The following is a 24,073-nucleotide window of genomic DNA, read 5'->3' on the forward strand; positions in this document are numbered from 1 at the left end:
GTGCTTTGGATGTATGGACTTTTCAATGGGCATGTTTTTAAAACTGTTTAAAAATTTAAAAAAAAAAACTATTGTGGAATTCATTTTTGAGCGACTACTCTGCAAGTTTAGTTAGACAAAAAGAGTGGAAAAAATCTATGATATGGGAAGACCTCCGCAAATCTAATGTCACGAATAGGCCTGAGATTCCACACAAGATGGGAAGACATTCATAACAGCAAACACCGAGAAGATGTAAAACAAGCAATTGCTTTCCCCCTCTATAGTTAAAAGCGTAACTTCCACTCTCCCTTCACCTAAATGTTTATTTATTTAGCATATTAGGAGCCCTGGGCATGCAATGGTTAGAATGCCATGTTGCAAGCTAACGCTGCCCACAACCTGGAGTTCGATCCTCAAAGTTGACTCAGCCTTCCATCCTTCAGAGGTCGGTAAAATGAGGAGCCAAACAGTTGGAGGCAATATGCAAACATTATTGCCCAGACAGTGTTGTAAAGTGGGGCAATATATAAGCTTAAAAGCTATTGCTATATTTGTATTCTATGCAACCTACCCCTCATGACTCCATTGGCTTACGGTATATAAAATTACAGCATGTAAAAATGAAATTAAAAGAGATTAATAAATACAATGAATAATACTGTTCACAAAATCTATTGCTAAACTTACAAAGACCTTTCAGCTTGGATGCCCTTGGGGAGGAAATACATTTCTTGAAAGCTGCTCAAAAGAAGGCGACTACTTTTGAAACCGTAGCGCGGCTGCCTGAGTCCCAGTCTTCTAATTTCCTTCAGGGTGGGCACCAAATGGCATTCTTTCCATGCTGGGCTGTGCAAGGTGAGCAGACTGAACTTGGACAAGAAGGTCTGGAATGAATGAAGAATAAAGATCTGGAATGGAGGAACTGGGTATGGCTAGTCTAGAGAAAAGAAGGACGAGGGATGACATGATAACAGTATTCCAGTATTTGAAGGGCTGCCAACTTATTTTTCAAAACACCAGAAGGCAAGAAAAGGAACAATGGATGGAAACTAATCAAGGAAAGAAGCAACCTGGAATTAAGGAGAAATTTCCTAACAGTGAGGATAATTAACCAGTGGAACAGCTTGCCTCCAGAAGTTGTGGGTGCTTCATCACTAAGGTTTTTAAGAAGAGACTGGATAGCCACTTGTCTCAAATTTTGTAGGGTCTCCTGCTTGAGTTGGGGGCTAGACTAGAAGACCTCCAAGGTCCCTTCCAGCTCTGTTCTGATTGATTGAATGAAACGAAGGCCCCATCTGTATAGCCTCAGAAAGCTACTGCTGATCAATACAGCCCATGCAGGATTAACTCAGCTCAGCAAGCAGGCAGATAGACACACTCTCTGCCAGCACAGTTTCTGAGTTACTTCACATGAAGCAAGTTGTAGACTTCTGAAAGATGACAAGGGCACGAGTCATAGTCTTCAGCACCACATATGTCATAGAACTTTAATAATAGAAGAGGACTTCAATTAAATATTGTTTAATGTTTATTATTCTTCCTGATACATACTAATGACTGTAATTATACTTGATTATACAGCAATATTGCTCAGATCTTTCATGCAAAGTACTGGTGATAGACCATTTGCTGTCTGAAAAACTACTTTGTTGTTTGGGTAAGGAGGACGAACAAATGGAAATTGCAGCTTGAAATGAAAGATGTACATGATAAAGAGTAGGACTGAACAAATGGAAACAAACAAAAATATATCTGTACAAGCAACTAGCAACTAAAGTTATAACAAATCCCCCAAAAGCTACTTATCATCCAATTTTGAAGTTATGACAACTGCATTCCCATGGCCCCATGACAGGTTTTCAGAACCTGTCAACCAGCTCATCTTTACAGTCATTTGCGGTATTGTGAAGTCACATGACCACAATTTTTGCCTTTTTGTGCCAATTTCTAGCCTTTACTCCCAATTTCTGATAAAAAACAAACAAAACCCATTGGGTAAAATGGATTTGCTTTATGGCCACAGCACTCATTTAATGACTGCACCGTTCACTTAAGAGCTGTGGCATTTATTTAAAGGTTGCCACAAAAAAAATGCTGAAAACTCTGGTCTGGTCACATGATGCCTCAACTTATGATCATAAAGACTTATGACTGTAATTTCAGGCTCAATTTCACTCATAAGTTGAGGAATACATGTAAACTAAGAGAAAGATAAGAAATAACAGGATGGAATTAAAATAGTTTGATTTTGTGGAAAGGAATAAATTAATTTATACCCATAGGAAAATGAAGGTATATTTAATTATGAAGGAAAGGCCTCAAAGGTATGTCAGAAACTACATAGGTTGTTGTGAGTTTGCATAAAAATAAGAATCCATACACTGAAAATACTTGCATTTTACCTTCCAGTGAATGATGACATTGAGGAACAAAAGAGGGTGGTGTTTTTTTTTTAGCAATTATGCAACATTCTTAATGAAAACTGTTTGGGGGTGGAATGGGGAAGATATTTTTTGGTAGGTGACAAGAATGAGTTGACTATGGATATAGTGATTGGGTAATTCAAAGACCCAAGGATGAAATATGTTTATCTGTGGAAGAGGAAAGAATATAAATATTAAAAATGGGATTTATTTTATTGCTTATGATGAAAGACAAAGATAATTAATTTAGGATTTAAGAGTGATGAGAACTCTAGATGCGAGACAGACAATTTCTTGGTAGTATCAGGAGAGGAGTTTGTGAAATAAACAGGAAAGGAAAAAAAGAAGTGAAATAAATTAGAATAAAATTTAAACGACCAGAAGAAAAAACACGAATGATGATTTTTAAGAAATTAGCAAATATACTATATGAACCCAATAGAATCAATGGAAAGTGGATATAAGAGGTTATTAAAACAGCTTGCAACTTCCGGTTTGGGCTTCTTCGGTGACGGACTGAAATTGTGACTGTGCATGGTTTTGCTCCATGCTCGCCACTGGAGCACCCTGAGCCGCCCAGATTCGGGGTTGAAGCCACCCCGTAGAGATGGTGAAGAAGGGGGAGCTGTTAGCAGGGTTGAGGAGAGCCGCATCTTTCCTCCTCGGCTGGCCATTACTCCCTTTCTCAAAGGCGGTTGCAGCAGTGGTCAGACATGGCCACCTCAAAGAAGAACCCAACCGGACAAGATTGTGCAGGAGGAAGTTTAAAGGAGAAAGTTTAACTGACCAGGTTGAATGGAGAACATCTATTTAAGGCACCTGGAACCTGAATTTTAAAGACTAATACTATTCCTAGAAAAGATTTTAAGCGGCAAAAGAGAAAGGGAAAGGAAACAGAATTGGCTTGTTTTCCTCTCACATTGACAGTTTTAATTGACTTGGAACATTAAGAAGAAGAGATTCGAATAAAAAATTGATACTAATCCACTTTGACATTAATAGGCTATTTCTAGCTGAAAATAAAGTGTCAAAGGGATAAAGATTCTTGGATAATTTAAAATTTTTCTTTAAAAAAAGAAAGAAAGCAGCGGAGGGAGAAAGGAAAAAAGAGGGTGGAATCTGGAAAATGGAGGAGACCACCTGGAACTTAAAAAAAAATTGATAGTGGAATTTTAACAAGGCTTGCAAAAGTTACATTGTAGCTGAAACTTTGTTACAAGATAACAAAGCCCCTGGAAAGAGAAAGTGAGAAAAGAAGCAAGAAACAGTTTTGAACTATTGGATTCCTGGAACTTTGGATGGAGGATCCTAATGAAATAAAGTAAAATCAATTGGGGGTTGTTTAAATTTTTTTTTAAATGGCATCACTCCTTGAAGAGTTAAAAATGAGACTTAAAGAACAAAAAGAAGAAGCACAAGAAGGAAGAGGATTTTTTGGCTTCGTATTTCAATTTTTAGAAATTGAGATCTTGAACTGTGAAAAACAACAAGAAACACTGGCAGAAAAAGAAGGGCGGGACAACGAAGAAGCCATCTTTAATGACCAAGCAATTTTAAGCAGGGTAAAAAAAGGGAAAGGGGGGAAAGGGAGTTAAAAACTTAAGCATTGAAGCAACAACCAAAAAAAGAGTAATTTGAAAAGTAATCATAATATCAGGAAGAAGCAGAAGGGAGGATCACAGAAGGGAGAATCAGATAGAAAAGGCAATAAAAAGGGGAGGGAGAAGAAGAGAGGGAAGAGGGAAAGGAAAAGAAGCTACAAAGGACAGAAACAAGATATAGAGGTACAGGAAAAGCATACAAGAATTAAAGGTATAAACCTATTTAAAAGACACAGAGACAATGGTTAAAATTTAACTTAAGGAGAGGATTCTGCAAAGGTGCATGGGATAGCATTGTTATATTAGAAATAGAAAGGGGTTAGAAAATAGGTTAGATGATTAAAGTGATAGAAAAAAATTCTACTGATGTGTAGTGGAATATTTGTTTGTAAAGAGAATAAGGCTCTCAATGATTTAAAAAGAAAGTTTTAAAAAAACTGAAAAGAAACATGGAAGATTTTTATCAGTTGACAAGATGAACTTGAATAAGAATAATAACTTTATTGACTACTGTTAATTATTATTGTTTGGTTTTTTAGTTAAAGACAGTAATAAGTAAAATATGAAATATAGATGATTAAAGTGAAAGACAACTGATATTACTAGATAATGTTCGTTAAAAGAAATAGAAATGTAAAAGATTGTTATTAATATTAATGGCAGAGCTGTACTTGACTGGAATAATTATTCCATTTATTCTTGTTATACATATATACACAGATATGTATGTATGTATGTATGTATGTATGTATGTATGTATGTATGGTATTCAGCTTTGTTCGGGTATTTTCCCATGTCATTATAGTTGTGCTTTTAAAGTTGTAGCAACGTTTCGGCAGAATCTCATCTGCCATCATCGGGCTTCTGTATAGTGTTCGTCTGTGAGTCAGACTTTCACAGCCGTTTCTGTTTTAAATTTGGTGCTGTTTTAAATTTCATCCTTATTGGTTGGGAGTCTTGGTCTGTGTTTATTGGTCTTGGAGTTTGCTGTGTTCTGCTTGATTGGTGTTTCTAATATCTTCTGTCTGTTTTGTAGCTTTTTTTGTCTTGATTGGCTGGCAACATTGTGTTTCCTGTATTGGAGGCTTTTAGTGCGGCTTGGCTCCGAGTAAATGGACGGCTATCATTTATTAGGAAGCTAGATTTCATCTGGGTGCCTGGTTGGGGTGTGTTTGAGCTGGAGGTATCAGGGGGAGTCTGTTTGTACCCAGATATTTGGCTGGCTTGTGGTGTGGAGATTTTTTGTTTGAGAGTGCAGGCTTCCAGATAATTGACAGTCTGGTGGAGTCATCTCTTCTATTCATGCTTTCAGGTCTTTTTTCAATCTCCATGGCTTCTCTGATAATTCTGTAGCTGGGGTTTTCTATAGTGGCTAGGGTTTTGGTGCCATTGAAGTTGATACTATGACCTGTGGCTTTCATGTGTTGGACTAGTGAGGAAGTGTGTTCCAGCTTTTTTTACTGAATTTTTGTGTTCATCTAGGCGGGTACTTATTCTTCTATTAGTCTGTCCAATGTATGTGGCAGGCCATGATGCACATGGGACTTCATATATGCCTTGGTTTTTAAGGTCAATTTTATCTTTGGGGCTTCTTAGGATGGCTGCTATTTTTCTGTCTGTTTTGAAGGCAGTCTTGATGTGATGCCTGTGTAGTATCTTACTGATTTTGTCTGTAGTACCTCTTATGTAGGGCAGGACAGCCGTTCCATAGGTCTGTTCATCTTCTAAGTCTCCATTATGTCTCAGTATCTTTTTGTGGATTTTTTACTACCGGTTCTGTGGGTGTGGCTTGGTGGGTGTGACAGGGGAAGGATACTGTAAAATCTCTAGTCAGAGGTGGTATTTGCCGCTTCTCTGAATATTACTTAAAATCTCCGCTAGTTCTCCAGAACTGGTCAGAACCTGCTGAATACCACCTCTGATATAATGGTATAGCATGATATATAAATCCAGGTCTCCGTTCATCCAATTCCTATTCTCATTCTTTCACTTTGGACAGGAAACAAGCCTGAAGCTGGTATCAAGGCAGCAACTACAAAGACTCTGAAAAAAGACTCAACCTCTGTCTTCCACGTGAGTGAGGATAACAAAGGCAAACGTGTCAAAAGCAAAGGTGAAAGGCTTTACATCCATATTTGCTCCACTGACCTTACAGGCCCATTGTCCAAAAATGCATCTCTCTAATAATATGGGCCATTCTGGATAATATGTACAGATAATGAAGCAGAGAAGGTATCACAATTGGATTTATGATTATGTGTATGTGGGAGAGAATCTGAGGAAGATACAATTACATTTTGAGTATGTGTGCAAATAGAAAAAATGTTGGTGCCTGTATGTAGGATATATTTATATAGGATAATGGGGAAAGAGGATATGATACCGCACTAACCTGTATCTCCTAATAGGGTAGGTATGATTCCACTGGCTTTGGCCAGACCCAATAAAATACAGCCTCTGGTGTATCACTGCATAATGCCTTTAGAGATAAACAGACTGCCCCCCCTCCAAAACCCTTAAAAAGATTTCACTCATGCAATCCATGCAAGCACATTTGTTTCCTTCCTTTGTTCAATGTAAGTGCATGAAGGGTTCAAAATTACTCTAGAATGGGGTGTCAAACTCGATTTCATTGAGGGATGCATCAGGGTTGTGTTTTACCTTGAGGGGCTGGGGTGAGCATGGCCAGAGTGAGCGGGCCAGCTTGATATCACTTGTGTTGGGAGCACCTGTGGCCTGAGCTCTCTGCCATCAAAAATGGGCTCCCGAGCTATGTTTTTAACTGGGATGGCCTCCTGCAACCTTCTGCCAGAGAAAATGCTGGCAGAGGCACCACGGGCCAGTCCTTCACTGTTTCCAGGGTGGCCCCGTAGGCCAGAACTAAGCCCAGATCTGGCCCACGGGCCTTCAGTTTGACACCCCTGTTCTAGAAGTAAGCATGCCATAAGCAATTCTTAGAATTCCTCATGATGCCAGTCTTGAATCCAACATCAAGTGACATTACTTGGAGGATTCAGGGCAAAATTGGCAATATCTGCAAGGAAATTAGGTATTCGTAGAAAGAATCTAATCTGACTAATTTCTCCCTGGATTAAATACGTCTCGCTTAATAACTGTAGTGCTAAAAAGTAGCGACACAGAAGATGATTCCAGTTCCAATGCCAAGTCAACCAAATCGGAGAAAAAGAAGAGTGCAGTATCAATGTTCCAAACTGGAGGAGAAGGCCTCAAGAAGAAGAAAGCTAAAAAGAAGGGTAGGTGCAGCATTTGCTGATATGGTAGAAATACCGAAAGAAGATACATTCACTTATTCAAATGGCCTCACACTCAGAATGCTTGGTATTGATGTGCTCAAAGTGAGAGCTGTGATTCATCATGCTCTTATTTCTGCTATTTTGAAAAATCCCCATTAGATGGTCCGGGATTTCTTGCCACTTGCTGAAACTAAAATCAATATGCAAGCTTTGTAATCTGGTCCGTCAGTGACAGCTGCAAACTAGGAGCAGAAACAGAACTTTTTTTTTTTTTCCAAGTGGTCCAACATTTGTGAAATGTCTTTCCATAAAATACACATGTGCTTCCTCTTTTGCAATCTTTAGGATAGGGTACAAAAAGCACCATCTAATTATATTTGGGGGGGGCTCTAGAGCCTGCAAAATAGATGAGGGCACAAAACACAGGATCTTTTTGCATTTTGAAGAGTCCAGTTTTTGCTTTAAAGGTGGGGGGAAATTGAAGTCTTAAAATTTGCAAATACCCTTTCATTCTTAAAGTTCTGGAATTGCCACTAAGATACATGTTCTGTCCTTCTCTCTACCCTGCCTATAGATTGAGCCAAAGAGAAATTGTAAATTTTGCTTTAAAATGACATTCAAGACATATCTATTCTAGGCCCCATGCAGTTAATTATACTGTAATGTATGTCTAATTAGGGTTTTATCTGGTATTTATATTTATTTGTTTCCTACTTGTTATATATAATATGTATTTTGTATCTGAAACATGTTGTAATTCACTTGGTAAAGGTGCTTATCACTTAAAAAAACAGGTTGAAAATCTATTAGATAAAGTAAAGGCTGCCTCCCAGATCAAAACAAAAATATTTGCTTTTCTGCCAGTGACGAAATGGGAAAAGGAAATTCTGATTGCTGACGAAGGATAGCACAAGCGCTAGCACTTACACTTATACCACTCCACAGTGCTTTACAGCCCTCTCTATGTGATTTATAGAGTCAGCATATTGCCCCCAACAATTTGGCTCCTCATTTTACCAACTTCAGAAGGATGGAGTCAACCTTGAGCCTGCTGAGACTCAAACTGCCAAATTGCAGGCAGCCAGCAGTCAGCAGAAGTAGCCTGCAGTACTGCACTCTAACCACTGTACCACAGTGGCTCTTATTATGGATAATCTAGATCAGGGCTGTCAAACTCAGGCCCGCCGGCCGGATACATCACATGCTGGCCATGCCCATGCCTGATTTAGGGAAGAGGGAAAAAGTTGTGATATGTCATTCGATGCCACCATGACAGCACAAGTTTGACACCCCTGATCTAGATGTTGCTGTCATCTGTATAACCATCAGGTGGTTGCTAAAATCTTTTTTTCTACAGTTCCCGCTAAAGCCATGGAAAATGAAAGCGAAGAAGAGGTAGTCCATAAGAACTCCAACCGGAAAGGGAAAACCAAGAAATCCAAAAAGGTAACTAGGGAGAGATCCCTAAAGGGTGAAGTCAAACTCCTTGGCATACTAAAGTTGAAAATTAGGATTCCTGCCCTATACATTCACATTCCCAGCTTCCCTAGTTTATATCTCTAATATTTCTGTTTGATTTTACTCAATATTTATGAATCAATTACAGGTAGTCCTCACTTACTGCCTGCCTCCTTCAGCAATGGTTTGAAATTATAAGGGTGCTGAAAAAGTAGGTTTATGACCGGTCCTTGACCTTGTAGCTTTTGTAGTCTCCTCGTGGTCACATGATTGTGATTCAGCTTGTTGCATGCATTTACAAAAGTCACAGCATCTTCCAGTCATGTGATTGCCATTTGACACCTTTGTGGCCAGTTTCTGTCAAGCAAGGTCAGTGGTGAAGCCTGCAGGAAGTCCACAAGTTGCAGTCATGTGATATCTCGTTTAGCAACCTATGGTGATTTGCTTAATGATCACAGTGGAACCGACACTGTAAGTCCAGAATGGTCCATGGCATTTCATTTTACAATTGCATCACTAAGCAGCAGAAGCGCTGGTTCCAACTAATATCAGTAAATGAGGACTACTTGTACACATGAAAGTTGCTTTTTACATATTGGAATCAGCCCTGATACTTTGTTACAACAGCAGATAACTTTTTGAAATAAAAGAATAACTAAATAAGAGATTAATCCCAGCCTGTGTCTTCATTTCACTCTCTCCCACACTTATGCAACCCAGCACTTTGTCATCATCTGCTTTCAGGACTGCACATGTCAGAGACAGAGCAGAAAGCACCTTTCAGAAACCAGCTTTTGGATACTATGGGACCTACTATATCAGGAAGAACTATCATAGATAGTTGGGACGTGATACATGAAGTATCATCATTGCAATCTTCAAAACAAACAATGATGGTTTTGTAGTGGCCATGGTTAGGATAAGAGATTCGGAGGAGGAGGGTTAAACAAACCAACATCCTCTTTGTCTTATTGCTGGACTACAGAAAGAAGAAAGGCCACCTTCTCCAGTCATTGAAGAGGACAATCTTGAGGAATTTGTGCTGCAGCCAGCTCCTCAGGAAATGACCATCAAGTGTCGTCTCACTCGAGACAAAAGAGGGATGGATCGTGGTCTCTACCCTACCTATTACCTTCATCTTGATAATGACAAAAAGGTGTGTGATTAAAGGAAGCAGCCTTGCCTTAGTGAGTATGTAAAGATTGCCTTGTATGTTTATATTTAATATCAAATTAAACCCTCTGTCTATCAGGCACCAAAGGCAATGTACAATAAGAAGAGAGCCCATTAAAATGCATGCAACAAAAGCAATCCAGATGAGCCTCAAAACAATGTGATATTAAGACCCCAGTGGCAGAAAGTATTTGTTTTAAAGCAAGTGAAATTTCTTTTCTCTGTCTTTGGAAGAAGAGAACCCCAGTCAGGGTACTCCAGTTGTGAAAACCCCAGCAAAATGCCAATCTTCTCTCTTTCTGGGTCTTAGGCAGTGAGACAGGCAGGATTCTGTTCAGACATTGCAACAAGGCTCCTAAGAAAGAAGGCTGTCCTTTAGGCATATAGGAATGGATAAATTAGGGTGCTAAATTTATCCCTTCAGAGAGAGAGAGAGACAGAGATCTAATGTCAGCCTGTTTCGGTGGGCCAAACAAGAAACGGTGTTTATGAAAAGGTAACCACTGTATGTAAATCATAGGAAATGGGACATGAAGATGAATTCTTTTTCCCGCTACAGTCTTAGCAAAAAGAAAAAGAGCAACCCAGTTGTTTTGCATGTCCACTGAAGGCTTTTTGGACGAGAAAACGGAGAGCTTCTGTTGAATGCATATAGGAGATCCAAAGGGAGTTTTAATCTACACATCCCTGTAAGAGATATCTAGAACCTAAATTATAAAAATAGAGTTCTGGGAATGTTGTAATAATGAATATACTAATGTAGGTTTCTCAAACTGGAGGTTGAGTTGAACAATTTTGAGGGGCAAAACCAAAGCCAGGAGTGACTTTTGGCCACACCTAGCAAGCTGGTTCATGAAGGTAAAGCAGAGAGCAATGCCCTGAGCAAGTTTTGCCAGGGGCTCCAGCTTTGTCTGGGCAAACCTGATTTGTACAGTCGAACTGGACCATTGTCAACTTGCTCCCATTTTGCCTGGCAAGCTCATGGAAGACAGTTGGCACTACACAACTGGAAAATGTTCCATGATAAATTACATTATGTAACTAAAATATTAATGGGATCATTAAATGGGATCATTAAAATACAATGGTTGTTTGGTTCTTGCCCTATCGTAACCCATATGAAATCATTTGTTTTATTCCTGTGTGGATTACACAAATTAATTTACCATGCTAGGGGATTGCAGTGTGGTAAATACAAGTGATCTCTAAACTGGCTAAGATTATCCATAATTGGATGTGGTAGCAGGTACTCCTGAGGAGTCATTGTACAAACATAAATCAGTTCAGATTTGAATGTTGTGGTTTTGAAGGTTGTCTTATGCAATGAAGGGAGGAGAGATAAAATGGTGAACTCCACCATGCATTCATGCATAGCCCTTTCAGTATGTGTGAACCTCATAGGTGGATAGGAAGGGGTGGAGCTTCCCTCAATGTTTTAATCTTAGAATAATTTTATTGTCACTTTAGTTGTGCACTAATTGGCAACCAATAAAATGAAATTTCATTGCATAGAGCTCTCAAAAAGTCACCACCTCCAATATACACTACAGAAACATGACAAATTTTTTAAAAAGTATGCGTATATACCCTCATATATTATATGACCCAGAAAAACAACACAGTCTAGTTCGGATGTACACACGTACATGGCAAGAAAAACAAATCTTGCAAGTTTACCAGATGGACTTGCCCACCATTTTGATCCCTTTGAATCTCACTTGTGGGCACCCTTATTTTGAAAAAAATGTAGAAAAGACATTCCCAAGTTTCCATGCTTAGCCATCCAGCCGATCAGGAGCTGTCCCCTGCAATCCAACTTTAACCAGAGGTGATTGCTGGTTTCGTTTGTTATTATTATCTTTTCACAACAATGTAAAGTCACAATTGCCATTTTTTTTAGCTTTGTACTTCTCAGGAATGTAGGATGTTGCAATACGTGCAGATCTAAGCAAAATGGCCTTTTGCAATTGACAAAAGGAAATTGTTGTCCAGATTTTCTAAATGCCATCCAAGATTTTTTTGGTAAAGCAGACTGAGATGAACTACTGTTCGTACTGAAATAGTTTATTTTCATGAATCTTCTATCAATTGCTCTAAACGGGTTTGAACTTCCAGGACCAGGTTGTTGAAGAGAGTGGCCTTCTCTCAGTAAGACTGCTGTAATTTCTTTTGTAGCAATTTACTGTAATTCCTTGAAGGTGACCTGAAACTTCAGTTAGCCCAGAACAGTAATCAACTCAGCAGAAAAAAATGTTACCTTACAGAAATTGTACTGTTTGTCTGTAGGCTTCTGGGCCCAATTCAAGGTGTTCATTGTTACCTATAAAGCTTTACACTTCACTTTCAGTTTTCTGCTCTTATAGTTTTTGAAATCAGCTGTGTGCCTTGCCATGCCCCTTTCAACTTGCTCTACTAAGAGAGGATGATAGACTATAAGATTCAGCGTGATCTAGGTTTAATTCATTGTTCGAAAATTTAATCATAACAATGAAAATGAAGGAAATTATGTATTTTAAGAAAAACCAATGGCCTGATTTCTTTTTTTTAAAAGTCATATTTTACACTTACAATTAGATATACTTTGGATGTCTCTTTTGTCCCTTTTGTTCCTCCTTCTGCCCCCTGCACAATAGTTTAGTGTAGCGATTTCTTTCTCTCTTTTCTTTATATAATATTTAAGCATGTAATATTTTATTATATACTTTAAGGAAGAAACTGTTATATGTATATATTTGTGTGCACACACACATACACATATAGCTACACTGATGGGATTCAAAAATTTTTACTATCGATTCTGTGCACCTGGTGTGGCTTGGTGGGCGTGGCAGGGGAAGGATACTGCAAAATCCCCATTTCCTCCCCACCCCACTAACCTGCTTTCCAGCTCTGTTCTCCTGTGCAGGGCAACAAAAGAAGACCCAGCCAATCAGCTGGGACTCGGAAGGCAGAGGAGAGATGGGGGTGGGGCCAGTCAGAAGCAGTATTTGCTGGTTCTTTGAACTACTCAAAATTTCCAATACTGGTTCTCCAGAACTGGTCAGAACCTGCTGAATACCACCTCTGGCTACACACATACATACTTTAGCTAATGTTTTTGAAGAAATGTTATTTGTAATGCTTTCCAGGTTTCATACATCATTGTTTAAAAAGAGAGGGTGTTGGGAGTCTCTAGAGAGATAAGGACACAGTGGGAGATGAATGCAATTATCAGAGATACTCTGGTGGTAATTTGGAGCGGGGATCAGTTCTCCCCTGGAGGTCAGGAGACATTCCCCCCCACACACACAAACACACTGTCATTTTTTAGGAACCTGGCAAAGATAATCCCCCTCAATAAGATAATAGGTGGGGAAGATTTTAATTGAAGGCATGATTCTACATTGATTTTTTTAATGTTTCTATTTTGTATGATATCTATAATTGAATAAGTAGTGGTATGCAGATTGTAATAAGTAGGCTAAAGAGTGGAAAGGACACTGTAGACACTACGGTTGGAGACTGTGGTTAGTAAACTAAGATGTGTTAATTTCACATATCAATGCTTTGCTTTTCTGATCTTTTTTCACTTAGATCTTTTTGCTGGCTGGTCGAAAACGAAAAAAGAGCAAGACATCTAATTATCTGATTTCCACTGATCCTACTGACTTGAGCCGAGATGGGGAGAACTTCATTGGAAAGCTAAGGTTAGGGTTGTTTTATCAAAGTGGTCTTGAAAAATCTAAGATATTATGCCAGGGACAATTCCAACGATTTTCCCTGTAAATATTGTACAGCTGTTGGCAGATTAGTCTATTTTTTTCATATGATACAGAACAGATAGAAAGACTGTATACCATTTTGCTTTTCCCCATACAAAACTGTTTAATTGTATAAAATTTTCTACTACCTTATACTCCTATCTTTATTCTATTGTCTTAAACTTTCTTATTCTATTATCTTCCTATTACCATAAGTTTACAACTATTCTAACTCTATTCTTATTTAACATTTAAGTTTCTATGTTCCTGTTCTTACTTTTGCACTTTTTCCTTAACTATTCAGCTCAGTCTCAATCTATTTGCATGTGAAACCCCTTTTCACTCTTTTATAGACCTGTGGATGGACTTTTCTCTCCTATACACAGAGACATACACACAGACAAAAGCACTTTTTTCCTGCTTTTTCAACCACAGCTATGTTGTGTAAAGCAGCTGCGGTTGAAAACGCAGGAAATAAATGTCAGGTAATAGCCCGGGCAGGGGTGGGGGGGTGGGCCAAAACAGCAGCAGACATAGAACCGGTTGCTGCTTTTCATAGCAACTGGTTCTACAGAAATGGACAGAACCAGTATAATCCCACCCCTGATGCCCTCCCATTTATTTCTTTGGCATGCTTTCAATCATACCTAGAAGGAAAGATTGAAGGATTGCAACTAGAAAAAACTATATCCTTGCACTGAATAGAAGTCCATTGGTTTGCATAGTACACAGAGGCCCTCCAGTAATCACCATCCACTGTTTCTGGAGTTGTGATTTGTAGAATATTAGAGAATAACAGAGTTGGAAAGGACCTTGGAGCTCTTCTAATCCAACCCCCTGGTCAGCAGGAAACCAGGTGTGTCAAACTCGCATCGTCATGGTATTGCCATGTGACGTATTACAACTTTTTCCCCCTTCGATAAACCGGGCATGGGCAACGCATGATGCATCTGGCCCACAGGCTGCGAGTTTGACAGACCTGCCCTATACCATTTCAGACAGGTGGCTGTCCAGCCTTTTCTTAAAAACCTCCAGTGTTGGAGCATTCACAACTTCTGGAGGCAAATTGTTCCACTGGCTAATTGGTCTAACTGTCAAGAAATTTCTTGTTAGTTCTAGGTTGCTTCTTCTCTCCTTGATTAGTTTCCATCCGTTGCTTCTTGTCCTGCCCCTGGGCTGCTGCAACCAGTGGGCTTGGTTTGGTTGCCAGGCTCACTTGGGGTTTGCAGACTCTAGTCGGGCTGTTTTCCTTCCCCGTCTCTCAGTTCTGCCTTTCATCGGTTTTGAAGTTTTTTTCTTGCTGTCTCTCAGACTCCTTCTGAGGTGTTTGCCTTTGGGTTGGAATTTCTCTTTCCCCAGAGAAAGAATTTCCCATGTTTCTGCTGTCCTCTTGACTCTTTTCTCGACACTCCCAGGCCCCACACGCATCTTTATTTTTTATTTTCTCTTTTATAAAACAATTCCCTGATTAAGGGTGGGATGGGGCTGTTTTACCCCACTTTTCAGGTTGCACCAAAACTTTGGATCCCAGAAAGAAAGAAATGCTTGCTCTCTCCAGGTGGTGACTTCACTTTGCCTCCCCCACCCCCCACGCAAACCCTAGATATTTGGGGACACTTGGAAAAAAAGTACAGTTTTGAAAAAATGTGTACAATCTGTCATACTACAACATTAGGTTTTTTTTTTTTTTGTGGAAAGTATGCACCATATAATGTATGTATTCTTAAGCTATTGTTGTGAGATCAAAGCAGCAACACCCAACTTTCTTACTATTTGCAAGAGAAGGAACATTCCACAACGTTGGCAAGTCAATTCAGGGACATTTTAGAATACCAACCATCTTGCATTCAATGCACTGAGAGATTCAATGGACAGATACATGCCACCAGTGCCATTAACAGCCCTTCTGTGTAGCACAGTGGTGGAGTGTACCAATTAAAGGTTTTATTTATTATTTTCTGATATTTACTGATGCAGTAGTTCTTAGCACAGATAATCAAGCAGATGAAGAATGTAAATTAAAATGACTTGAGCGAAGGAGAAACAAATCTCTACTATAAAGCAGATAATATCAGTTTTTTGCTGGAACAAAGAAACGAATGCCACCCAATGAATCACTTGTTTAGGGCAGAAAACCTCGCAAGCAACATTTCTTGTTCATCACAGACATTAGAATTGCAATCATAGTAATTGTACTGCCCTTTCACACCATCCTAAGTTAATTGCCTGAAGTGATCTCAAACTTTACCAAATATTCTACTCAACCCATTACAGATTTGATAGGTAATCTAAGCAGTTTAATAAAACTTATCTTTACAGAACTGTCATTTGGAGAGGGAATGTTGTTTCTAACAGTTTTTCAAAGCTTCCAGGGAAAAATAAGGGGTGAGGGACCCCTATAGTTTCCAGGGAACTGCATTTGGGAAGCAGTAGTCCAGACTCCAGCCACCTCTGGTCTAATGCCCTCCAGATGTTTTTGGATTCCAATGTTGAGTATTCTCATGCATAGCCTCAGGCTGTGGAAGCTGTCAGATGTTATAAAAGTGATGTTACTTCATAATGAACATAGTAAGTTCGATATGTAAATATTAATACTTTTATCTATATCTTGTGACATTCTATATTTAATATAATTTATTCTGAGCAGAACTGAAAATCTGATTTGGTAAATGCTTCCCCGGGGACCCATTTAATTTTTAGCCCAGAAATGTATCTCGTCGTTTCTTCATTAATAATGCTGTGAATTAAATTCCGTTTCCATGCAGTTTGAACTCAGATCGGACAATCGTGTTTTCCTACTTCTTCAGTTTCGTTGCTCTTTCATTGCCCCACAGCTGAGAGAGCTTAAAGTCACATTTAGCTATTGGCTCACACCCTCTCTCCTCTGGTTGCTGGGTGCTGCCCTCTATGGCCCTCATGGCTTGGGGCTGCAGGAGTGACAAAAGACAAGGCTTCTGAAGAGTGATCCGATTGCACAATCTAGTTAGTCAGACAAGCTGACAGGTGGTTAAGCCTGCTGTTCAAAGTACTTATATACTTGCCCCACCCCACCTCACATTAAGGGCAGAATTAGCGGCTGTTTTTCCACTAGCAGGTGACATTTAGTGGGAGGAGAAAGAGAGCCAGAAAACTCACTCATTATTTTCTTTTACTTATCCCACTAGAAATTTATATTGACAGCACCAGGCATTACTGACTAGTCTTGCTTTGGAAGAAGAAGAGGTCTGGGGCATGGAGGCAACGTATCTTGGCTGTTTGGCTGTGGCCATTGCCAATCTTATCAAAGGGAGAAGCTCAGGCTTTTGTCATGCAGAGCTTGGTCTTACCACTGAGTTATAGCTGCTTTTTTGAAAGAAAGAAAGAAAGAAAGAAAGAAAGAAAGAAAGAAAGAAAGAAAGAAAGAAAGAAAGAAAGAAGGAAGGAAGGAAGGAAGGAAGGAAGGAAGGAAGGAAGGAAGGAAGGAAGGAAGGGAAGGAAGGAAGGAAGACCCTTCTTCTTCTTAGGCAAAGGGTTGTCTTAATTCATAACTCAGGATTTCTTAGATCCAAAACGATAATCAAGCTAGTGCATAAACTAACAACCAGACATATCTTGCTATCAGATTGTAACAGAGATTGCCCCTGGGGGCAGAGAGGAAACAGTGGTCAGGCAGGTTTTAGCCAAGGAAAAGGGAGAGGCATGCATGTCACAATTTCATAGGCCCGGAGTTTAGAAATATAGCAGATGTCCTGATTGAGTGACCTTTCCATTCCCTTCTTCTATCTCATCCTGAAAACCTAATATGTTTGTTGCAGCTACTTCAGTGTATAATGTAAAATGACATTGCAAACAAATTATAATTGTTCAGACTGAAGAGCAGTGTTGCACAATTTTGGTCCTTTTTTGTCCTACTGGTTTGATTTCCGTCTTTTCTTCTAGATCCAATTTAATGGGTACTCGATTCTCAGTGTTTGACAATGGTGTAAATCCAGACAGAGCAAATGCTGACTGGTCCAATGTACGCCAGGAGCTTGCAGCTGTTATTTATGTAAGGAACCATTCTGTGAACTATTTCTCCATTAAACTTCTATTTAATAGGCAGCCACTAGACTAATCCATACTAAGATGGCAGGTTGCTTACAGCATCAAGGAATTTTAAGAATGTTCCATTCACTGCAAAAATCATCCCTGACAGCTATATAGCTTGATCCAAATGTCAGTAAAGTATACTACAATATGAATAAAAGAAGAAATGTCTAGATGTTCTATATATTGTGGTTGGGAATAATTTAATTTGTAGATGTTTTTTCACTAAAGTCATTGTAATCTGCAAAGAAACAATGTAATTTAATTTAGATTGTCAGGGTGTGTATTATGCTAGTTAAATTTTATATCTGCATATTTCTTGAACTACCCTTCTAGATCTTGGTCCTCTTAAGTAAGCCGTATTGCCACTTTATTATAATGTAGTGGATTCTATAAAACTAGCAGTTCAAGACATGCGTGTTGGTTGAGAGTTTTCATCAATAATTCTCCAGTGATTTGAGACAGGCAGAAATCAATGGAGAGTCTTAAGTCCTCTGGTCAGTGGAGGTGACCCACAGAAAGACATCCGTCCTATATCACCGCCTGTGCCTCTGAAAAGTAGAGACTGAGCTTCACACCATTCCACAAGCATCTTTTCTGGGGCACCAAGGGGGCAGGATTTTCACAGCATTCCCTAGGGGTGAAAGCAGCAACCTCCCAGTGACAGGGAGTGGGCAAAAGGAGCACCAAAGGATGGGGAGGAGAAGGAGATGAGACAAGGAAGCAGATTGGCAGGGGCAGGTGTGACATATTCCCTTCCTTATTAAATTCCTTCTTTTTTTCTTTCGTATATATGCTGGGACACTCAATCTTGGGTTTTAGAACTATTGAGACATGTGCAATATAAGGCTTTGAGCTACCAGAAAAATGGCTTTAAACCCTTAAAGATCAGCTGAAGTTGATCATGTTGTGGAGATACATGATGGTAATTCAGTTATGAACATTTTGGTATTTCTATTTCAGGAGACAAATGTGTTAGGTTTCAAAGGACCTCGGAAAATGACAGTGGTCATTCCTGGAATGAATTCTGATAACGAAAGGGTGCCAATCCGTCCCCGAAATGTAAGTTACACATAAACCTTCATACAAGGTTTCATTACTTCTAAGTAATCCCAATGTTTGAAGACATCTTGTTGCCATTTCTCTGATATTTTGCTTATCATGCTTAATAAAATAAGAAATCCAAATGTGCAGAGAGGCATTTAGTCACAAAGGGTGCTGCATTTTTGCTATGAAATTTTGTGTCAGCAAAAATATAAGAATGCAGAACTTCCTTTTAGAATAGGAGATATAAGGGTTTTTCCAAGGCTTTATTTCTAAAACAATCTTCCTGAACTTGTCATTCTCCAGGTGTGTGGAATTGCAATTCCAATCATGGTTGGAAAGTGTTAAAAGCTGTATATTAATACATATAGAAAGCACTAAAGCACTGCAGAAAGATGATCTGCAGCTACGGATCTCAACCAACAATATAATATAAATGGTGAAGTGTTCCCATTAACTAAACAAGACTGAGTGGATAAAACACTATATAAGCATTTACTATGACATCTAGTTTGATATGAAGATATATCTTCAGATCCCTGGTTGGCCATCTCTGAATAAACCTCATATCCATATGTATATATATGTGTGTATATGCATACGCATACATACATACCTATATATAAAATGATTACCTCAGGGCTTCTGATGAAGAATGGAATACATGAGGCATCACTATAAACATAATTCTTTCTTTAAAACATTCACAGCAGAAAACATTGATTCTGAAATTTGAGGAAAGAGTCAAAGGTAATCTTTCTTGATCTATGACTCCACCTGAGTTGGTACTCCAAAATTCCTAGTCAATATGCACCAGGCTGTCAAAAGCTAAGCTAAGGATTGCAAGCTTTGATATATAATTTATATGTGAATATTGTCCTTTACAAGCTCCCTTGAACTCCATTCATGAAACCTGGAGGAACAAGTATGTGCATACTTAAGTTTCTTAGTATATTAATATCAGGTTTCGCGGCACAACTTTTAACAGGAGCAAGGCTAAGATGTTACTGTAATTATACTCAAAAATATTAGAGGACTTCTTGTGATGTACCCCATGAGAATCAATTGTATGTACATGTATTATTTCTTCATGCAAATATAACCAAATAAATATTTACGAAGATATATTTTTGAATTATTTGTGGTAATGCTTTTTCTCACAATTTCCTAGGATAATGATGGCTTAATCATGAGATGGCAGAATAAGATAATGGACAGCTTAATTGAGCTGCATAACAAAGTCCCTGTATGGAACGATGAAACTCAGTCTTACGTGCTGAACTTCCATGGAAGAGTTACACATGCTTCGGTTAAGAACTTCCAGATTGTGCACAATGAGGACCGTAAGTCTTGTGGGAGTGTGGATTTTAAAAAAAACTTCTACATTATAGTGCTGACCAAAAAGCTGCTGCTGTTGCTAGTTAGACCCATGACTAAGGTAGGGGCATTTTTGCAAATTCAGAGTCAGAGTAGACATTGTACTGCATTGTCCATTGAAAAAGAAATAAGCACGGAAATCAAAATGAAATCCTGGATTTGCATGCTGGAATGGGCCACTGAATTGTATTGCCCAATGGATGCTTTGGGGTTGACAAAGTATCCTAAGTTTCAAATACTTCCCAGCAAATTGAATTCCTGGGCTGGAAACTTACAGTCAGATCTGTCTTTTTTTTTAAAAAAATCAATTTTTAAATTTCATTTGCATTTTTTTCTTTTCTTCCCTTGATGCAAATTATCTAATCAATACAGCATTTCTCAAGTTTCCAAACAGTATGGATGGGAAAGATTAGTCTTATGAATTGCTTATATCAGTCTTCCCTCCGTCTAGTAGGGACATTGACAGGACCCACATAATTAATTTGATGGAAGTGGTTAGCTTCCTACTTGTTCAAGGGAGACATATTAGATCAAAGTTTATCCCAGAAGTTGGGATACAACTAGGGAGTAGGGCAGGGCCAGATTTAGGCATAAGCAAAACAAGGTATAGCTTAGGGCTTCACAATTTGCAGAACCTCACAAAATTTCAGGGTACATTTTGGGTTTGGGGGGTTTTTTTGTTTCAAAAATTCAGGTTTAAGTATTGTTTCCAGGATATACTATTATGATCTGCGAGAGAGATCAAGACAAATGATAAGCGTCTAATCAGTATGTACTGTACATTCATTTGAAACTAATTTGTATTTATTTCTTTAAATGCCCTGCTATGAAATAATTAGATGTTTCCAATGTTTTTGTGGCAACCCAAAGTCCTGTTTCAGTACACAACCTTATTGAGACCTTGTAATTTTATAACAAAAGGCCTCCAAGTTTAGGGCCTCACCAAGTCTAAATCTGACAGTGGAGCAGGGAAGAGAGTTTCTATGTGGCTGCTTTTTCTCCACATGAATGCGTCCCCCTTTCCTGTCATGGAGAGGACCAGATTAGATATGGTGAAAGATAGATATGTACTTGTCTTCAAGTCAGCATTGATTGTTAGTGGCTATCTGGGCTAGAAAAACTGCTTCAGCTTCTGCAGGTTTTTTTAAAAGTGGTTTGCCATTTTCTCCTTCTTAGGGTTGAGAGAAATGTGTTCCATATTAGCCGGCTTGAAGACCTGCATTCCTATTGGTCCAGAAAAGCTGGACCATGATTGGACGTCTTAAACACCCCTGATTAGCTCGTATAGGGTTTGCCGCGATTGGCTAAAACCAAGTGCGGCAAACTCAAAGAACTGTCATTGGCTGCCTAGCCGCGGCCAGCTCTATAAGAAGAGCTGTCGCGCGCTAGGACTGTCGTCTCAGAATTCTTCCTGTTAAATAAACAGCTGTTTGTTCACTACTCAAGCCTCGTTCTTATGGGACCCACCGACCATACTTAACACTGGCGACGAAGGTGGGATTCTGAGACAACAAGACTAACCAGCACGTGGCAAACAGACCAAAATCATTCAGTTGACTTTGTCACTAAGGCAACACTACAACTCACAATCTCCCAATTTCTAACCTGGTGCCTTAACCACTACACCAAACTGGTTCCCATGATTAATTAACATATACAATTTCAAACACTGAAACTGATGCCATGGAAACAGTGTTGAGATTAAGATTGACCTACCAGGAGAATACATTCATCTTTTTTTCCCCCAACATGGTTCCAATGAAAATCCCATTCCAATTAATCTCAGAAATCCTATGTAAGTGAAACCAGGTTTGTCAGAACATGTGCTGTTTCCATATACAATTGGACTGGATTTGGTCCATTACTGAGAACAAGAGTCCAACCAAATTTGGGGCAGAGTGACCAGACCAGTGGTTTTTTTTCCCCTGACAGACAAGATTGGGCTCAAAGCCATGATTTGTTTAACCATGATTTGCTGAAAAAAAACATAACTGGCAGGGTTCACAAAATCCACTCAAAACATAACATTTGGTTCAATGGAATATGTGAACTAATCCATTGTTCTCTACTGAATCTACAAAGTTAGCTTTAAATGTTTGCCTTGACTTATAAAATGGAACCTTGATTTATGATGGGCATGCTCAGAATCATACCAAACTGCTACAATCTGAGACATGGGAGCCATTTGAAACTGCATCTATATAAAAAGCAGTGGTTTCTAAGATCTAATTGAAAAACAAGGATCGTATATTAGTGCATTTATTTTCCATTTTGTTTCATCTTATTTATTTCCAGCACAAAGGTCTAGTTAACGTTTATAGCAGTGGTGGGATTCAATTTTTTTTAGTACTGGTTCTGTGGGTGTGGCTTGGTGGGCATGGTGTGGCTTGGTAGGTGTGGCTTGGTGTGCATGGAAGGAGAAGGACACTTGTTAGGAATATAAGTCACCTAATAGCTATTTGGGTTGGAAATATATAAACCAGGATAGACATTTTAATACTGTCTCTTTAAGGGAATGCTAAACTTGTAATTAGGTGTGGTTTCTCAAACGGCCATAAGATGGAGCCAGAAACCTGGGTTGTTTAGTCTTAGTCTCAGAAGAAATCTCAGTGAGTCTCTGTTTCCTTCTGTTGGAGAGTATTGCCGTTCTTCCTAATTGACTGATATTCATGGATTTGATGTAAGTCTGTTACTGAACTCTTTTTGACACTGGATTTTGTTATTGGATTTTCCCTGGACTAAAAACTGACTGATTTTACCTGTGAATGACTTTGGACTGCCTATTTTGAACTTTGCTTAAACTTTCTGGAAGTAAAAACCTACATTTACTGTACAGTGTATCTGTGTGCTGTGTGTGTATTATTCAAACACTTCTCTCAATACGTCTCCCTGTATGCGCTCATTCTCCTAACGGGGAATTACCTCAACAATACTGTAAAATCTCCATTCCCTCCCCACTCCTGGGGGAAGGTTACTGCAAAATCCCACTCAGCTAACCTGCTTTCCAACTCTGTTGTGCAGGGCAACAAAAGAAGACCCAGCCGATCAGCTGGGACTCAGGAGGCAGGGAATAGATGGGGGTGGGGCCAGTCAGAGGTGGCATTTGCTGATTCTCCAAACTACTGAAAATTTCCACTACCGGTTCTCCAGAACTGGTCAGAACCTGCTGAATACCACCTCTGCTTTAAAGGAATTCAAAGGGGTCTCCCATCCAGTCTCTAATCTGGCCAGTCTCTAATCTGTTTAGCTTTAGCAAGATGTCTGTATCAGAGATTATGAATATCTCCACAATCACGTAAGATTTTTCAGATTTCCATATGGAGGTGGCTATGTGAAATGCTTTTGGTAACTGTTGAAATGAATCGCTCAAACCAAAAGCAAAGCAGATCTCGGAGATTAGTCTTCTAACTGCTTAGGGCAATGGTTCTCAGCCTTTTCTTCCCCCAAAACCCACTTTAAATAATTGTTTGTGGCCATGAACCATGGTTACAGAGACGCCCAAGATTGAACTCAAGATTTAAATCATAACATTCCTTCAACACTTGTTTCGGAATAAGTTTTTTTATGTTGCATTAGAACGCTCGATTTCCAAACGGTAATTCAGAATGGCTTCTGTGAAATCTATAATTTATCGTGATTCCAGGGACACAAAGTGAATTTTGCAATCAGGTCTGAACAAAACATCCAATTGTCCTGGATAGTATGGTATGAAATATAGTAAAAGTTCACTAGGGGGAGCATTATAAAAGGCTGACTGGAGTAACGTTTTGAATGGTCTGAGCCATCCAAAAAGCAAGCTCGATTTTCTTTTGCTCACTTGCTTTCGTACAGTACCCTACACATATTTGAGCATAAACTCATACAACTCTGTTAAACATTAAAGAACGTGCCAGGTGTTTTCTGAAAAGTCAAAAACTTCCAAAATTGGACAAGGTACAGTACATCCAGAACAGCTG

General features: G+C 39.1%; 1 protein-coding gene across 4 annotated transcripts in view; it reads left to right on the top strand.

The window, feature by feature from the left end:
• TULP1 (TUB like protein 1) overlaps positions 1–24,073 on the top strand; it is a 45,636-nt gene that overhangs the window by 15,789 nt on the left and 5,774 nt on the right. For all 4 annotated transcript variants that reach the window (XM_087929659.1, XM_087929658.1, XM_087929660.1 and 1 more), the window contains 8 exons: positions 6,006–6,119; positions 7,126–7,260; positions 8,618–8,706; positions 9,704–9,874; positions 13,465–13,577; positions 17,550–17,658; positions 18,660–18,758; positions 19,912–20,083. In XM_087929659.1, the coding sequence (XP_087785785.1) occupies positions 6,006–6,119; positions 7,126–7,260; positions 8,618–8,706; positions 9,704–9,874; positions 13,465–13,577; positions 17,550–17,658; positions 18,660–18,758; positions 19,912–20,083 (1,002 nt within the window). The remainder of the gene's footprint in view (positions 1–6,005; positions 6,120–7,125; positions 7,261–8,617; positions 8,707–9,703; positions 9,875–13,464; positions 13,578–17,549; positions 17,659–18,659; positions 18,759–19,911; positions 20,084–24,073) is intronic.

This window comes from Pseudonaja textilis, chromosome 3, assembly GCF_049901715.1.
Source record: "Pseudonaja textilis isolate UNSWEBS1 chromosome 3, rPseTex1.2, whole genome shotgun sequence".
NCBI lineage: Eukaryota > Metazoa > Chordata > Lepidosauria > Squamata > Elapidae > Pseudonaja > Pseudonaja textilis.